This window comes from Microtus oregoni, unplaced genomic scaffold, assembly GCF_018167655.1.
Source record: "Microtus oregoni isolate MIOR12 unplaced genomic scaffold, Mior012 000029F_ref0000214, whole genome shotgun sequence".
Classification (NCBI taxonomy): Eukaryota; Metazoa; Chordata; class Mammalia; order Rodentia; family Cricetidae; genus Microtus; species Microtus oregoni.
Genome location: NW_024543088.1, coordinates 20,723,459 through 20,740,488, shown reverse-complemented (window position 1 = coordinate 20,740,488; position 17,030 = coordinate 20,723,459). Strand labels below are relative to the sequence as shown.

The 17,030-nt window shown below is 42.9% G+C and overlaps 1 protein-coding gene across 3 annotated transcripts in view; it reads right to left on the bottom strand.

The window, feature by feature from the left end:
* Positions 1 to 1,849: 1,849 nt before the first annotated feature.
* Positions 1,850 to 17,030, bottom strand: part of LOC121464852 (protein HIRA) — a 98,204-nt gene continuing 83,023 nt past the window's right edge. For 2 of the 3 annotated variants that reach the window (XM_041677931.1, XM_041677932.1), the window contains one exon: positions 1,850 to 2,686. In XM_041677931.1, the coding sequence (XP_041533865.1) occupies positions 2,570 to 2,686 (117 nt within the window). In that variant the 3' untranslated portion in view covers positions 1,850 to 2,569. The remainder of the gene's footprint in view (positions 2,687 to 17,030) is intronic. The other variant, XM_041677933.1, reaches the window with a different exon arrangement.

Here is a 17,030-nt window from a genome sequence, read left to right as displayed (position 1 = left end):
TGAATAATGGGAGGACAGATTGGGCCACCACACTTGGTTTAAATGGCACTGGGGGTTGAATTCAGGGCTTTGTGCATCCTATCCAAACACTACTACCAAGTGAGTTATATTCCAGTCTGCAGTTTTTAGAAAGGATCTCATTTGTGTAGCAGGACTGTCCTGAAACCTGGGGCAATCCCTCAGCCTCAGCCTCTTAGGTGCTAAAAGTATAGGTGTGAATGGCTATGTCCAACTTTCAATTTTCTTTTTGAGGCAATGAAAATGCTCCAACAATGACTGATTATGTATGCACATAGGCATGATGGCACTAAAGACCATCAAATTACCTGCTTCAAACTACATATCTTAAATATAATCTTCAGTTTTATTTTCATTTTTCAAAAGAAAAAAACAAGACAAGAAACAGCCATGCAGGTAGCAACACACACCTTTAATTCTAGCACTTAAGAGGCAGATCTCTTGTGAGTTCAAGGTCAGCCTTGAACTAAAGAGCAAGTTCCAGGACAGTCAAGGCTACACAGAGAAACCCTGTCTCGAAAAACAAAAGAAAAAAAGATTTATTTTCATTTTTAAATTTTGTGTATACATGTGAGTGTAGGCTTATACACATGGCGGGGGTGTGCCTGTGTAAGCCAGAAGAGGGCATTAGTTCCCCTGGAACTTGAGTAACCAGTGGTTGTGAGCCATCCAATATGGATGTTGGAAACTGAACTCAGGTCCTCTGCAAGAGCAACAAGTGTTCCTAGCCACCAAGCCATCTCTCCAGTCCCATATGTACTTCTTAAAAGGTACCATAAGAAATGGTTGTGATAGTTATGCTGTCTTGACAACAAAACAATGAACCGGAAATCTCAAACTTGGCCCAGTGGTCTTCCCATGTGGGAGCTTCCACCATGCATGTACTGGACAGCATTAAGCTGAATGAATGCTCAAGGGATCCCTGAACTTTCCTATTCTCCATGGAGCTCTTTTATCTCTGGTATCCTGTTCCATTAACCAGCTGCCTGTTCTCTCCACTCTACTTCCTCAATTCAGGCAGCCCTGTGTTCCACTTCCTTACTCTCTCCATGGAAGCTTGGCACTTTTGGGCTCAGCATTTTCCATCTTTTGTGTATGTGATGCTTAAAATCAAACTCAGGGCCTTGCACTATCAGCTGAACACTCCAGTCGCCATCCTTTTCTCATACCCAATGTCTTAAAACCATTGACTCATGAATTTTGACTGGCTCATTGCTTGTCTCAGGCAGGAGAGTAAATTTGGTCTGTGTTATTCCATCTTGACTGAAAACAGCAGTCCCTGGCCTCCACCTACTGCAAGCAGTGGTGGTTAAACTAGACTTGCTAGACTTTGGCAAGGTACCTGCCAGCAAGCCTGGTGCCCTGTGTTCAATCCCCAGAGCTCACACAGTGGAAAGAACACCCAAAGTTGTCTTCTGACCTCCAGAAGCACCGTGGCATACACATCCACAAGCATATGAGTAAATGTTAAGAGAGAAAGAGAAATAATTCAAGAGTGGTTTCTAGTTGCCAGGACTTTGCCCACATGACTGAGGTTTCTGATAATTCAGTATCCTCATGTTTGTATCTTTCATAACGAAGAGCTGAGGCACCCTTGTCTGTCAGCCCGAAGCTAGCCTGAGGTGCTGGATGACCAGACAGCTGATTTCCACACACCAAAGATGAACTTCAACATGGGGTACCGAGAGGGACCACATGACACGGGGAGATCCTTTCATGCTCCAACCTTGTCACTGCCACAAGAGGAGAAAGATGGTGAGGGAAGATAGGACATGAGGAGAAAAAGGCAAGGAAGGCAAATGATTTGGTATCCAATGCATGTTTATTTATTTTACACTTAGAAAAGAAATTGCCCTCCCTTGTCCCAACCCCCCAACACACAAAGTGTCTCTTTTTACAAACATTTAAAAATTAAACCAAATGAAGATAGACAAGTTAATTTCAGTACAATTATTTTTCAGTGTAGCTGTCATAATTAGAGTTTAAATTTCCTACAAGTGACCAATGTCCAAGTAACTCATAGGGGTATCCTGATCAACCAAAAGAAACTTCATATTCCAAGTTAGCAAATTCTAGTATAAAAATAGTCCGTGTGTCAGAACAGCTTTGCTTTTACACAGGCTTCAGGTCCGTCTGCTGACTGCATAGCCCTCACGCTCCCAGGCTCTGCTCTCACAAACGGCTTCGTCAGAGCGGAAGCAGCACAGCATCTACCTGGTCAGGAGTCAATGTCTACCTTGGGGCCGAGCTGGACACAGGCTCAGGAGATTGCCGCTGACTCCGGGCAGCAAGGCAGAGCCCCAGTACCAACCCCAGGTCCACAGCTAGGCCTGTATTGGAGGGACAAGCTGCCCCCTTTGGGGGTCATCCCAGACCTGGGACATAGAGTATGTCCACCCAGGAACTGGGCTTGTGCTGGTGCAGCACAATACACCTTCCGCCAAGTTCTCTCTTTCCACTACCGCCCTGACAGGTGGGGGCTAGCCCTGGCACGTGCCAGGAGCAAGAGTGTGGTCCTGCCCCTCATGAAGCTGGGGACGGCCAGGGCAGGTTATTTGTCTCTCAGGATGTCCAGCTGTTCCTGGCACTCAGTAAAGAGGCGCTGGAATCGAAGATTCTGCCCAATGACTGGCAGCAGTTCCTTCAGCAGCTCCCTCTTCCGCAGACCCTGTAGACACAAGAATAACAGCTGAGGGAAGTGTCAGGGGGTCCAGACATGGTACCTTTCCTGGATTGGCAGAGACCCCACACCTGATAAACCCAGAAAGCTAAAAGGTGGGATCAGATGAGTGTGTATGAGGAAAGGGTGGCAGGAGGAGACATGGTGGCACAGGCAGCAGGAAAGACCAGGCTCTGTTCCCACCTGCCCTACAGTTGTTGACAGTTCCCACTAAACTTTCACTTCCTGGGCAGAGGTCTTGAAATTTAACCTTGTAGGGTGAGGCAGGTGGCATACCAGGATTGAGGGCTTCTAGGCTGTCCCTCAGACAGATGTTCTCCTACTCCAGGTACTGCAGGGCAACCCTGGGTTAATAATGCACTCAGGGACAGTGGTGGCTTTTGATATTCTTTCTCTATCTCCTCCCTTGGCTCCTGCTCGCCACATGCAGTCGTCATCACTAAGCAGGCTCTCTGTTGCCCAGGCCGAAGAGTAAATCTAAACAATAGTATCAAATGGAAACCAGCCTGACAGGAAGCATTTGCCAAGAGCAGAGAAGACCCAGAATTTAGGCAAAGAATGGGAGCTGCCAGAGGCCAGGTCAGAGGGACGAAAGTGTATGAGTAATGGCTGAGGGCAGGTATAGGACACACCAGAGTATGTGGGGTCCCAGGTTCAGTCACCAGCACATACATGTAAAAACAATCCCGTATCATATTCTAGATTTTATGTTTGAAACAGGGTCCATGCAACCAAGGAGCCTTACACTCTGAATGTTGCCAAGAACGACCATAAACATCTTGTCACCTTGTCTCTGCCACTCATGCACTGGAATTTATCACCACACAGAGTTACATCCTCAACTCTATAATCTAGATTTCAAAGACACTCAAAATTCTACTTAAAATGTGAGTGGGTTCTATGATATTCTTAAGATCAGGGATCTGGTTCAATAGAAAACCATTTGCCTTGAACGTACAAGAGTCCAGGTTCCACCCACAGCAGCCTGCCCAGGAAAATAACACAGAACCATGGACTCCAGGAGTTAAAGATGGTAAGAGCCACTAGTTAACAGTGCTGGGACAACTTGTTCGTAACATGCTTCACTCGGAAAGAAACTCTTACCAAAGAATACGCCAGAAATACCAGGTTTGTGAAATGCCCTCTAACGAACACCCAAAGATCAGCATTTTCCAATCTTATACAAACTTAGAGGGGGAAAAAATTGAAGAACCCTAACTTCATCTACTTTGTAAATAACCTAGGCTAGCCTTAAATCAAACACCAATGGATGTCAGCATGAAACTGCATGTACAAATCCCTTATAAATAATTAACAATCTTTCCTAATGAAACTATAACCAAGTTGAGTTGATCCAGAAAAGGGGAGTTAAATAATTTAAAAATGTATAATTTACTATGTTAAAAGATTTCAAAATTGTAGCAAAAACAGTAAGATACGTGAGGAAGGCATGGAACTGGAAAATAGAAAACGCTTCTTTAAAATGATTTGATTTCTTGTTCCATGTAGAAAACACAAAATCACAAAATACTGGCAGACAAGCATAATAAAGATAACAGCTAAAGTCTGGCATGGTGATATCTATAATCTCAGCATCTGGAAGGTAGGGACAGGAGAACTGCATGCTCTGGGCCCAAAGCTACACAGAGAGACCATTTCTTTAAAAAAAAAAAAAAAAAAGAAGAGGAAGGGGAAGGTGAAAGGGAGGAGGGAAATGAGGAAAGCAGAGGAGGGGAGGAGGAGGGAGAAGGAGGAAGCAGCAGCAACAGCAACAATCACTACCCCACTGCCTCTCTGCCCAGTGTGGTGGTTCACACCTTTAACCCCAGGAAGTGGAAACAGGAGAAGGATTTCAATGAGCTTAAAAGACAGCCTGAAATACATAATGAGCTCCTGTCTCAAAAAAAAAAAAAAAAATTAGAAAGCATATTTAATGATAGTGACAAGATCTTTGGGATACTAAGAGAAAGCAAAATTTGTGAATCTTGAGTGTACAAGAGAAGAATTTCATGCCAAAGAACAGGAAATATTTGCAATGAAATCAAAGAAGAAAATTTCCCAAATCTAAGGAAAGTACCATTCAGATTAACTCACAGAACACCAAGTAAACAGTTAAAACACTAAATGCACAGGGCACAAAGAAAGAGTACCTCAAGCTCCAAGAGAGAGGGCCAAATCACACAGAAAGCCAGGCCACAGTAATTACTCACTTCTCAATGGAAACCTCAAAAGCCAAGCAGGCTTAGAGAGATGTGCTTCTCAAGTTCTAAAAAAAACATAATTGAGAAGCCAGCCTAATATACCAGCGAAACTATCTGTTAAAATGGAAGAAAAACTCTCCAGGGTGCCCGAACTGTCCTTCCCCTGTAACCAAATTGGTGAATATTCCAACTATCATCATAAAGTCTTCATCCAAGTTAACTGATGGAACCAGATCCAGAAATCCACAACCAAGCATCAGGACAAGCTCTGGGAATCCAGTCGAAGACAGGGAGGATGGAATATATGAGCAGGGGAGGTCAAGTTCATAATGGAGAAATCTACAGACAGCTGGACCAAGCTTGTGGAAACTCATGAGCTCTCAACTTAGACCAAACGAGGCCCTAAATATGTGGGAGACAGTGGTGAAGCTTGGTCTATCTGAGAGGCCCCTGGCATAGACCAGGATCTATCCCTGGGTGCATGAGCTAGCTTGTTAGAGCCCGTTCCCTATGGTGGGAAGCCATGCTCAGCCTTAGCGCAAAGGAGAGGAGCTTGGTACTGCCCCAGCTTAATGTGCGGAACTTGGTTGATTCCCATGAGAGGAGTGTATGGGGGAGTGGGCTGAGGGGAGAAGGGAGACGAGAGGAGGGGTGAGAGGGAGAACTGTGGTTGGGAGGCAAAATGAAATCAAAAAAAAAAAGAAAGAAAGAAAGAAAGAAAGAAAGAAAGAAAGAAAGAAGAAAAACTCTCCACAATGAAAGCAGGTTAAAGGAGGACTGGACAGATGGCTCAGGTAGCTGTTCTTTCAGAGGAACCAAATTCAGTTCTCAGTACCCACACTGGGTGGCATCTGTAGCTCCAGGTCCAGAAGATTCCATGCCCTGGTCTGGCCTCCACAGGCATCTATGCATGCACACACATACACACACACACACACACACACACGCATATTAAGATAAATCTTTTTTTAAAAAGTAGGCAGAAGCAATTTTATAACCACCAATTCAGCCTTACAGAGGATCCTGAAAGGAATACTTTCAACTGAGGAGAAAAATAAACATACACAAGAGGATACAGAAAAAAAAATAAGCAAAACTAAATTTTAAAAGGAAATCAAACCAAGAAACGTGTGCATGCATGCGCGCGCACACACATACACAGTATGTATCAATCAAATGATAAGCATCAATATACATCTTTCAGTAATAACTGAATATCCTGAATATCAATGGCTGGAATTTCCCAACAAAAAGATAAGGACTAGAAGCCTGGATTATAAAACAAGATCCTGGCAGGGAACGACACACACCTTTAAATCCCAGCACTCAGAAGACAAAGGCAGGCAATCTCTGAGTTTGAGGCCAGCCTGGTCTATATAGAAAAACTGCCTCAGAAAAGAAGAAATGAGGGAGGGAAGGAGTAAAGAGAAGAAGAACCTTCCTTCTGCTTCTTCTGAGAAACATACCTCACCAACAATGACAGGCGCCACCACCTTAAGGTTTTCCAAGCAAATGGTAGCAAAACAACCCAACAATAAAAACAATGAAAGTAAGCAAGTGTGCTAGTCTAATATCCCATAAAATAGACTTCATCTAGTCAGAGATAAGAGGGGTCCATTCGTACTGATCAAAGAAGCACTCCACCAAAAGAATAATCCAGCTCTAAATAAATACCCATCAAACACGGGCTGACTCAGTTTCATAGCAGATACACTAAGTATAAAGTCACAGAGCAACCCCAAAGTAGTGACAGCCAGCGACTCTCACTCCCACCTTTTGACAGGTCAACCAGAAAGAAAGAAAAAATAGAGGAGTAGAATTCAATGGCTCCACAGATTAAATGGACCAAGTCATTTACATTTCACTTACACTAAAGGATCCTCATTCTCTGCAGCCCATGGAACTTTTTCTACAACATCAGGATACAAAGCAAGTAAGTCTCAACAAATACAGAAAGAAAAAAAAAAAAATCAAAGAATTCTTTGTATTCTTATCAAAATTGAGTAAGACCACAAATTAATAGGAAGAGAAATTACAGAAAACAGAGGCTGACCAAGTTTGAACAGCATATTTGAATGAGGGATGGGCTAATTCAAGAATTTTTTAAATTCTATAAATGAATAAAAACAAACACACAACTTACCAAAAGCTATGGGATACAATGAAGGCAATCCTAAGAGGGACATTTCTATCTCTAAGTGCCCACTTGGAAAACTCAGAGAAATCTTAGGCAAACAAACCAAACAATGCACTGGAAAACAAGAATAAAGCAAACCCTAAATCAGCAGAAGAAAAGAAAGAACTAAGATCAAGGATGAAATCAAAAAATTAATCACTATTCCTACAGACTAAAAAACTTAAAATTGAAGCAATGGAAACCTAAATAGATCCTGAAATCAGATCCACACTTAGATAAGCAAAATAAACCATAAAGGAGATACAGTGGGAGAAAAAGGAGGGGGCTATTCAGTAAGTGCTACTTGGCTATTCAAATGAGACAAAAAAAAAAAGGCAGATGCTCAACATTCTACATATTCCAAAGGGTTTAAAAATTACAGGGTAAAACAATCTAAAACATCAAAAAGACCTGCTTTGTAAAGAAGACAATGAAATCATAGTCTGTGGTTTATAACTTATGAGATCAGAAGAATATGAAAGCATTACTTTAACAGATTCTTGGGGCTAGAGAAACCACACAGCAGTTAAGAGCCTGGCTGCTTTCCCAGAAGTCCTGAGTTCAATTCCCAGCACCCACATGGCAGATAACAACCATTTATAACTGTAGTTTCATGCCCTCTTCTGGTGTGCAGACATACATGGTACATGCAGACAAAGAGCCCTATACATAAAATATATAAATAAAAAAAAATCTTTTTTAAGAGCGCTTGTTGGTCTTGCAGAGGATCCAGATTCAATTTCCAGCACTGACACGGTGGCTGCCAACCATCTATAACTCCAGTTCTAGTGGATCCAATACCTTCTGACCTCTGCAGGCACACATGTAGTACACATACATGTAGGCAAAATACCTATACACATAAAATAATCTAAAAAATAATTTAGGTGTCTTACAACAGGTAAAATAGTATAGTAGTATCTTATCACATGGAGAGATTACAGCAAATTTTATATTTATATTTCCTTAGAAAAAACACCAAAACCAAAACATAAACTCATGTACATGTATACACCCATGCTACAGTTACAGCTAATAAACTAACGGGTATAAAATATAACAATAGCAAATACTAAAATCAGAAAATTCCCTCTCAACTTCACTAGGACTTGCTTTCCCCACACCATTAATTAGGTAGGCTCCACTCCAATCCACCTCACAGGCCTGCACAACAACTCTAGGACCTCCCTCTCATGCCCTTCCCATCTTGTAAACCATCCACCACTCTGCCTCACTCCACAGGTCCAAGGGTTCCTCTGCGATATCACCTCCAAGTGCTGCCAGGAGACCTGGCTACTTGTAGATCTTCCATCAACCACCCCTCAGACTAGGACTGCTTCCTCCTACCCTGTGAGCCACTTGTTCCCCTGAGACCTCACTTCTCAGCACTCCCAGGTAGGCCCTCACAGCCTCTGGACATAAGAGCTCTCCTGACTGTACCCTACCTCCCAAGATCTCTTGTCTCCAACAACCAGTTGGCCAGAGCTTACTCAAGAGAGGAAAACCAGACATGGAGATACACCAAAAGGCAGCAGAAGAGAGAACCATCAAGGTGTGTGGGTCTCACAAGATAAGGAAGGGTAGAAATTGCAGATACAAAAGCCTACAGAAATCCAAACAGAAAAGACTAGAAAAGGAAGCTTCCACAACATATTATAGATAAAACACTAAAACATAAAATAAAGAATGAGCATTAAAAGCCACAAGAGAGAAAGCTCAAGTCACTGATGACCCATCAGAATAATACCTCCAAAAGAAAACATTTAAAGCCAGAAGATTCCAAGTTCTGAATACCACAAATTCCAATACAGACTACTTTACCCAGCAAAACTACCTACTAATGTTGAAAACTCTATGATAAAATCAGATGAAAGGAATTTATGCTGACTCAGCCAGCTCTACAGAGGTCGCTAGAAAGGACACTTCACTCTGAAGAGATGGATAAACACACCAAGAAGTCATGGAAAATAGATTAATAATGGCAGGGTAGCTAATCAAAAGAATATATTTAAAGAGTAGTGGTGAGAGGACGCATCCCTGCAACACTCCTACAATTGTCTTAAACTGGTCACTTAGTTCTCCACAGACTGACGGATGCAAAGGTGTCTTTATAGGCATTTTCTAGTATTCTTAAGATTTCTTCTGGGTATCTGTAGAACCTCATTGTTTCCCAAAGTTCTTTCCTCCAAATGCTATCTAATGCCTTGTTAAAATTGGCATTAACAGACAAAACCATCTTTTTCATATTTTTCTGCCAGTTGCCTCAAAGTGAAGATCTAATCAACTGTGCTCCTGTTAGCTCTGAATCTGCACTGGGCTTCTGCTAGGATTTCCTCTGTTCTGCCCTTTATCCTTTGCGGGATAATGGACTGCTGTGGCACAACAAATTAACGCCCCTGTAGCTTGAGCAGTCCTAGAATTAATAATAGCAACAGCCCTGGAGAATGAGGAGAACGGCCTGTAGATAGACGGGGTGTGAATCAGTGACAGCCTTGGTATGAAAGCAAACATCGAGAAGACTGAGATACAACACATGGGAAGGGCACACAAGGATTCTAACACTGTAATAAAGAATCAGAACCTCAAGCAAACAGTCAACTTTGTCTATCTGGGAGGAAACCTCAGTTCAAAAGAGGGAACTATTTTAGACATCAGGAGGCGAATAGGGACAGCGAGGGTTGTATTCAGGCACTAGGAAAGGTTTGGTCAGCAAGAGACCTAATGACAACAACAAAATTGTGGAAAAGTTTATAAACTCCTAAATCTGCCACCCAGCCAGAGCAGGGAGGACAGTCAAGAGCTCAAAGGCCAGGATGCCCAGCTTTATAGGCATGACCAATGGACCTCAGGGTCCCAGACCAATCACATCAGGGGTGACTGTCCAGAGTCTCTTGATCACACCTAGAGCACTGTCTGGCAGTGTTTCAGGACCACATGTCACTCAATGTGGGAACGAACAGACCCCCTCAAAACAAAGGCCCCTTGGAAATGAGGTTCTCACCAGGTGAGCCTGCCTCTCAGAAAGGACTCAGTCCTAGTGGGGTCCTTTAGGACTCTCTCCAGGACCCCCAAGCAACCAGAGAAACCCCCATGGGACGCTATGGTGAGGATGAGTCATGCCTACCCTGTCCTCAAGAGTTCAGAATGTCTCTAGCCTCCTCTGCACAGTATTTGGGGTCTCTGAGATATCTCTCTGCATCAGTGCAAACCTCCTGTACTGACACAGAGAATTTACCTCTTCTTGCTCAAGATTTAGTTTCCACAGAGGTCTGAAGACTTCAAGAGAGTTTCCTGGGTTGTATGTAGACCCCAACAATGCAGTGGGGGTAGATGTTATTTTAATATTCACATATTCATTCTATGTGTTATATGCATTTAGCTCATCAAAAAAAAATTGAGAAACTTCAAAGTAATACCTTAATGATGTTTCTTTGGGCCTTAGAAAAACAAGGACAAACCAACGACAAAAACAGTAAACAGAAAGAGATGACCACAACCAGGGCAGAAATTAAGAAAACAAAAATGAAAGATATAATCCAAAGAATCAACAAAAGGAAGAGCTGGTTCTTTCAAAGAATTAACAAAACTGGCGAACCATTAGACAAATTTGTAACAACAGTGACTGGGCAAAGGCTCCCCCATCCTCCCTCAGCTTGGGACATCTGTGGTTTAGCTTAAAACTGACACCACCACCACCACCCCTTTCTATCTCCACCATGTAAAGCCCAGTGGGAAAGCACCCAACTCTGTTCTAGAAACTCGGGGTTGAAATACCCCAGCTAGCTGCATGCTTTTGGCTTCTGTTGCACTGCCTGCTTTACTTTTTCCTGCAACTGCCAACCAGGATGTAGTTTTCCTTTGCCTTTAAAGCTCCCTGTGAAATGCATTTGAGGCTCTCTGTGAGAAGTGTTTCTCTCTAGGCAGTCGCCAGCTTACTACAGATTCTCAATTCCGACTCTGGTCATGATAAATGGTCTTTGGGTCTCTATCCCAAAACAAAATCCTTTCAAGATGCTCACCAGTTTGACCAACCCCAAGGCCTCGGCACAGGTCACGGCTGAGAGAACTTGTTCACAACAACCCAGACCCTCCCACGTCCCTGTCTAAATACCCTTCAGTGGGCCACCTGATTTGTCACTTCCAGGTAAGTCTGCTTAAGGTGTCTTCTGTTTGGACACATAGGAGAGGTCAGTACAGCCACTGGTCAATGTCCAGGATCTGTGTGAAATGTCAACACATTCCCCAGGTCTGTTCAGATGCATGAGTGCCACCCCTAAGTTGTCTCCATATTATCGTCTGTTCCTGTCTTGTTTGTCTTTGTCTCTTCTGATGGGTCTGGTACTTGTCATTGGGAATTGAGATCCTGAAAGAGAAACTATGGGCGGCTCTGCTTCTAACCAGCTCACATCTTTGGACTGTTTCCTCCACTATTTTCAGGGTGCATACAAAGTCTTCCAGACCCTTTGTGAGTTAGAGTGACCCTCTTTTGACAGCTATCTGCAGGAACATATAATAGCCAAAAGGCCTAAGCAGCATGGCTGATGATCACAGGAAATTCTGGCCACCCTGATCAGTTTCCCTACATAGATGTTTGGTTAAGTCCCTAGCAACAGCTTCCTCCATGGCTCAGAACTTACTCCCTTAAAGCTGGTATCAAGATTCTAGTAGCTAAGCCCCAAGAGGAAAAAGCACCAAAATTTTTATTCAGTGACCCAGAATGAAGAACTTCCTCACCCTTGTCCCTGGATGAAGAATGATGACTCCACTATGGGCCGGGGCCCAGTGGCCTTTTACTCTTCTTTTCGCCCTACAAAGGGTTCCTCCCAAGTTTATGTCTCTCCTGCATACCCAAGGGTTCCAATCATGCCCCCTACCAGAATACAGTGGATGTCTCAATTACCATCCCTGATTCCCTGAACTCCTCTGACTTGACCCAGACCCTAGTGGTTTCTGTCATTCCTCCCCTCTGTCAAACCCCCAGACTCCTTTTGAGAAAGAGTTAAGCAAGAAGCCCCCATTCCCATCCATGATATATGTTCCCTTCCCAGCCAATGACCTGCAGAGCTGAAGTCCCAGAACCTCCCTTTCTCTGAGAAACTGCAAGCTCTCTCCTAGAGACTGTTTTCTATTCCCACCAGCCCACCTAGGATGACTGTCAATAGTTACTGGACATCCTGTTCACATCAGAAAAAAAGGGACCACGTGAGGCTGGAAGCAAAGAATGCAGTCTTGGCTCCAGACGGGATTCTCTGGCTGATAACACCTATCACATTGAGATCCTAACACAGACCAAGGTAACAGAGCACTAGACACCTACAGCCAGACTTTCCTGGCTAGACTACAAATAGCACCAAGGAAGCCCATAGACCTATCAAGGGGAAGTGAGGTCATACAGGGTACCTCAAAGCATCCTGCTGCATACCTAAAGCACCTCCTAGAGCCTTACCATGCCTATACACCCTTAGACCCAGATGCACTGGAGAATGGGCAGGTGCTCAACATTGCCTGTCACCTAGTGAGCCCCTACTCAGTCACCTAGTCAGATATTAGAAAGAAGTTACAGAAGTTAGAGGGATTTTAAGTTGTGAATAGGTCCTAGTTCCTGGAAAAACTGAAAATTTTTGGTCTTATCCTCAGTCAGAAAAAAATATCCTAGCTGAAAGTCCTGCCCCAATCAAAATATTGAATTGGGTAATCTCTCAGATTTACAACAAAAGATTCTTGGGGGAATAGGCAGAAAACAACACCCCCAACCCACTGGCCGAACATCAAATTCCGATAATTGTTCAACTAATCAGTCCAGCTAACACTATCCAGATTAAATAATGACCAAGGAAGCAAAGGGGGCATTGTAGTCCATATTGACTGGCTTAGAGAGACAGAACTTCTGCCCTGCCAGTCACCCTGGAAAACACTTCTCTTGTCTATGAAGAAACCTGGGACATCTTATGACAGACCCATCCAAGATTTGAGGGACATGAATAAGAGAGTTGAGACCATCATGCCCCAAACCTATCCACTCATGAGACTGATTCCTCCAGAGAAACAAGTGTACACTGTCTTGGACCTAAAGATGCATTTTTTGGCCTCCCATTGGCAGATGAGTCAACCCATCTTTGCTTTGAATAGACAGATGCAGAGGGAGGTTACAGCTGGACCAGGTTGCCCTTAGGATTTAAAAATTCTCCAACCATGTTTGATGAGGAGTAAATGCTAACCTCCTGCCCATCCATAAGCTTTCCCAGTTTCATCTCTTAACAATAAGTCGATGATTGCGGAGTGGTCAGCTAAGAAAACCCAACTTTGTACATCAGAAGCTACCTATCTCAGCTACCAGCTGAGGGGAGGACAAAGGAGACTGTCTCAGAGTAGGATTGCTGCCATCCTTCAGATCCCAACCCCAAAGGCTAAGAGACAGGGTCAACAGTTCTCGGTGCTCTTGGGTATTGCTGCCTCTGGATACCAAGGTTTGCTTTACTTCTGCCTGCAACCGCCAATCAGGATGCAGTTTCTGTGTTCTTTGCCTCTAATGCTCCCTGTAAAATGCATTCAAGGCCTCTCTGTGAGGTTTTTTTCTCTCCAGGCAGTCACCAGATGTCAGTCAGCTTAATAAAGACTCTCAGGATTTTAGTCATGCTGAGTGGTCACTGGGTCTCTACCCCACAGAACAATGGGACGAGAGAGAGAGAGAGAGAGAGAGAGAGAGAGAGAGAGAGAGAGAAAGAATTCCACAGGAAAAAACTCAAAAGACCTAAATTAACTAATTTGAAAATCAAAAGAGGGGCAAACAACAGAAAGCAATAAAATTCAGAAAACAATAAAGACATATTTTAAAAATCTATTTCATTAAGTTGAAAAATCTAAAAGAAAAGGACTATGCTTAAACTAGTTCTTAATAATCCATCGATCCTCCTGTCTGTTCTTATTCCAATACCAGGCTGTTTTCAGTACTGTAGCTCTGTAGTAGAGTTTGAAGTCAGGGATTGTGATGCCTCCAGAATTTCTTTAATTGTACAGGATTGTTTTGGCTAGCCTAGGTTTATTTGCTTTTCCATATGAAGTTGAGTACTGTTCTTTCGAGGTCTGTGAAGAATTTTGCTGGGATTTTGATGGGCACTGCATTTAATCTGCAGATTGCTTTTGGTAAGATTGCCATTTTTACTATGTTAATTCTACCTACCCAAGATCTACCCAAGTGGAGATCTTTCCACTTTCTGGTGTCTTCAATTTCACATGTACTCACTCCTAAGTGGTTTTTAAACATAAAACAAAGAAAACCAGCTCACAAATCACAATCCCAGAGAACTTAGACAACAATGAGGACCCTAAGAGAGACATACATAGATCTACATAGGAAGTAGAAAAGACAAGATCTCCTGAGTAAATTGGGAGCATGGGGACCTTGGGGGAGGGTTGAAGGAGAGGGGAGAGGCAGGAAGGGGAGCAGAGAAAAATATAGAGCTCAATAAAAATCAAAAAAAAAAAAACAGGAAAAAATAGTTCTTAAAATACAGGTCTTTCAGCCAGACTGTGGCACCTTTAATCCCCATGCAGATCACTGTGAGTTCAGGGCCAGCCTAGTCTACAGAGCAAGTTCCAGGACTGCCAAGGCTACAGAGAAACCCTGTCTCAGGCAGGAGGAGGGGAGGAGGTCTTTCACTTACACTTATTTGGTTAGAGTTATCCCAAGGTATTTTATTTGTGGCTACTGTAAAGGATGATATTTCTCTGATTTCTTTCTGTTTTAAGGTCTGAGGATATAAAAGTTCATAAGCTTGAGGGTCTAAAAATAATAACTTAAGATATATATGTTTCTGATTTCTTCCCCTCCCCCCATGGTGTAGTTCTAATAAGCTAATAGAGCAATGAATGACTACTTACTATGTGAAATTGTGAAAACCCGTGAAATTGTGAAAACCCGCAAAATACCACAAGGCCTATAATGGGATGTCTCCCCCTATTGGCGGGGTGCAAATCGATGCAAACACTGCAGGGACCCGTGGCAAGGTGTCCCTTGAGCCCTGGCTGGATCCGGTCAGGGTGACTCAGAAGCCAGAGAGACCAGAGGCCACTCCAAGTGGCCTTTTATGGCAAGGGGGAAAAAAGAAAAGAAAAAGAAAAAAAGAGAAATAAAAACTGAGATTGTATTAATACTAAGAGGTTTAGGCCCCCTCTTCTGGTAAAACAATGTTGTTTTTGTGTCAATCATTCTGGAGTAATTAAAAATTCAATGGTCTTGTTAATAATTAAAAAAAAAACCACACAGAGAAGCTGGATGAAAACTTGCTCAATTGGTCTCCTTGGTTAAAACTTTGCTTCCAGCTCTAATGATCTTGCTTCTTATCAACAGACTTGATGGCTTTTGTTCGAAAACGGGCCAATACTGCTCAACTGATGGTATTAAGGTTCCAACATCACCCCCTTGACTCCCTGGGCAGACGGGATCCATGATTGAGTCCTGCCAGCGGTACTTGTGAAGGAGGAAAAATGTAAGGCCTATGGCAGTTTTCCCAAGTCAGCTTAGTACACACCTGCCAAAACAGGTTCTATAGAACAGCAAAAAGATAGATCTTAGTCTCAGTTTGCCCTAGGGCAATGCTAGCTTTTAGACTCCCTCCTCTTCCGATTTCACTTTTGGGCCTGTTCCTTGCCTTTGCAGGAGACAGCATTAACAGCTTGATATAAACTTGTGTGTTTACCCTCAAAATGACTAATTCGGTTTCTTTACAGAGTTTGGAGCTCTAATTTGTTAAAGCTACTAACTTATTGTAGACTGTTGAAAATACAAGTTAGGGGCTGGAGAGATGGCTCAGTGGTTAAGAGCATTGCCTGTTCTTCCAAAGGTCCTGAGTTCAATTCCCAGCAACCACATGGTGGCTCACAACCATCTGTAATGGGGTCTGGTGCCCTCTTCTGGCCTGCAGACATGCACACAGACAGAATATTGTATGCATAATAAATAAATTTAAAAAAAAAAAAAAGAAAATACAAGTTAGTCAGTCATCTTTAAAGTGCTGATATGGTAGGTTACAGGAATGGGTCTTATTCAGTCCCCTGTGTATGTTTTCAAGGTCAAACTTAAAACAGGTAATAAAAAGCAGGGTTTGTCTAATCAGACGTGCCTAGGCAGCCCTCTTATTTCAGAGATCTGTAGAATATGACATTTAAAATAATAGTTAAAAAGTTTATTACATTAGGCAGAGACTTCGATATCCTAACAGTAACCCAAGGTCTCCAAAGAAGATTATGAGATGCCATGAGGTCTCCATCTGGATTACAACAATGCTGACTGCTGGGTGAGATGACCCCAGTGCAACACCGGCCGCCAGGACCCGGTCCAGACTGTGGACAAACTGCAGGACCTTGGAGAATTGATTGCACCACTTTTGCCTTGACAAAATAAGGTCAGTCTTTTCCATGTCCCTCTTCCACCTTACAGGCCTGGCTTGGACAGTAAGACTGCTGTTCTGGATATTCCTGCCTCCAATGCTATGGAGACCTGGGTATGACTAACTGTATATGGACTCTGGTCCGTCATTTTTAGTAGATTCAAAACTATTTGGTCTGCACTCAGATATATTTTATTTATTTCAGCCCTCAATTTGACTATTTCCTGTCATGTACTCCTCCTGGGTGAGTTGGCTTGTTTTTGTTCTAGAGCTTTCAGTTGTGCTGTTTAAGTTGCTAGTGTGAGATTTCTCCAGGTTCTTTGTGTGAGACAAACCTTTATTCAAACTAACCAAAAGGCAGAGAGAGAATAACAAAATCAGAAATGAAAAGGGAAACATAACAACAGACACCAGGGAAATCCACAAAATCATCATGTCATACTTCAAAAACCTGTACTCCACGAAATTGGAGAATCAAAAAGAAATGGACAATCTTCTGGATATGGACCACATACCAAATTTACAGCAAAACCAAATAAACAATTTAAATAGACCTGTCACCTGTC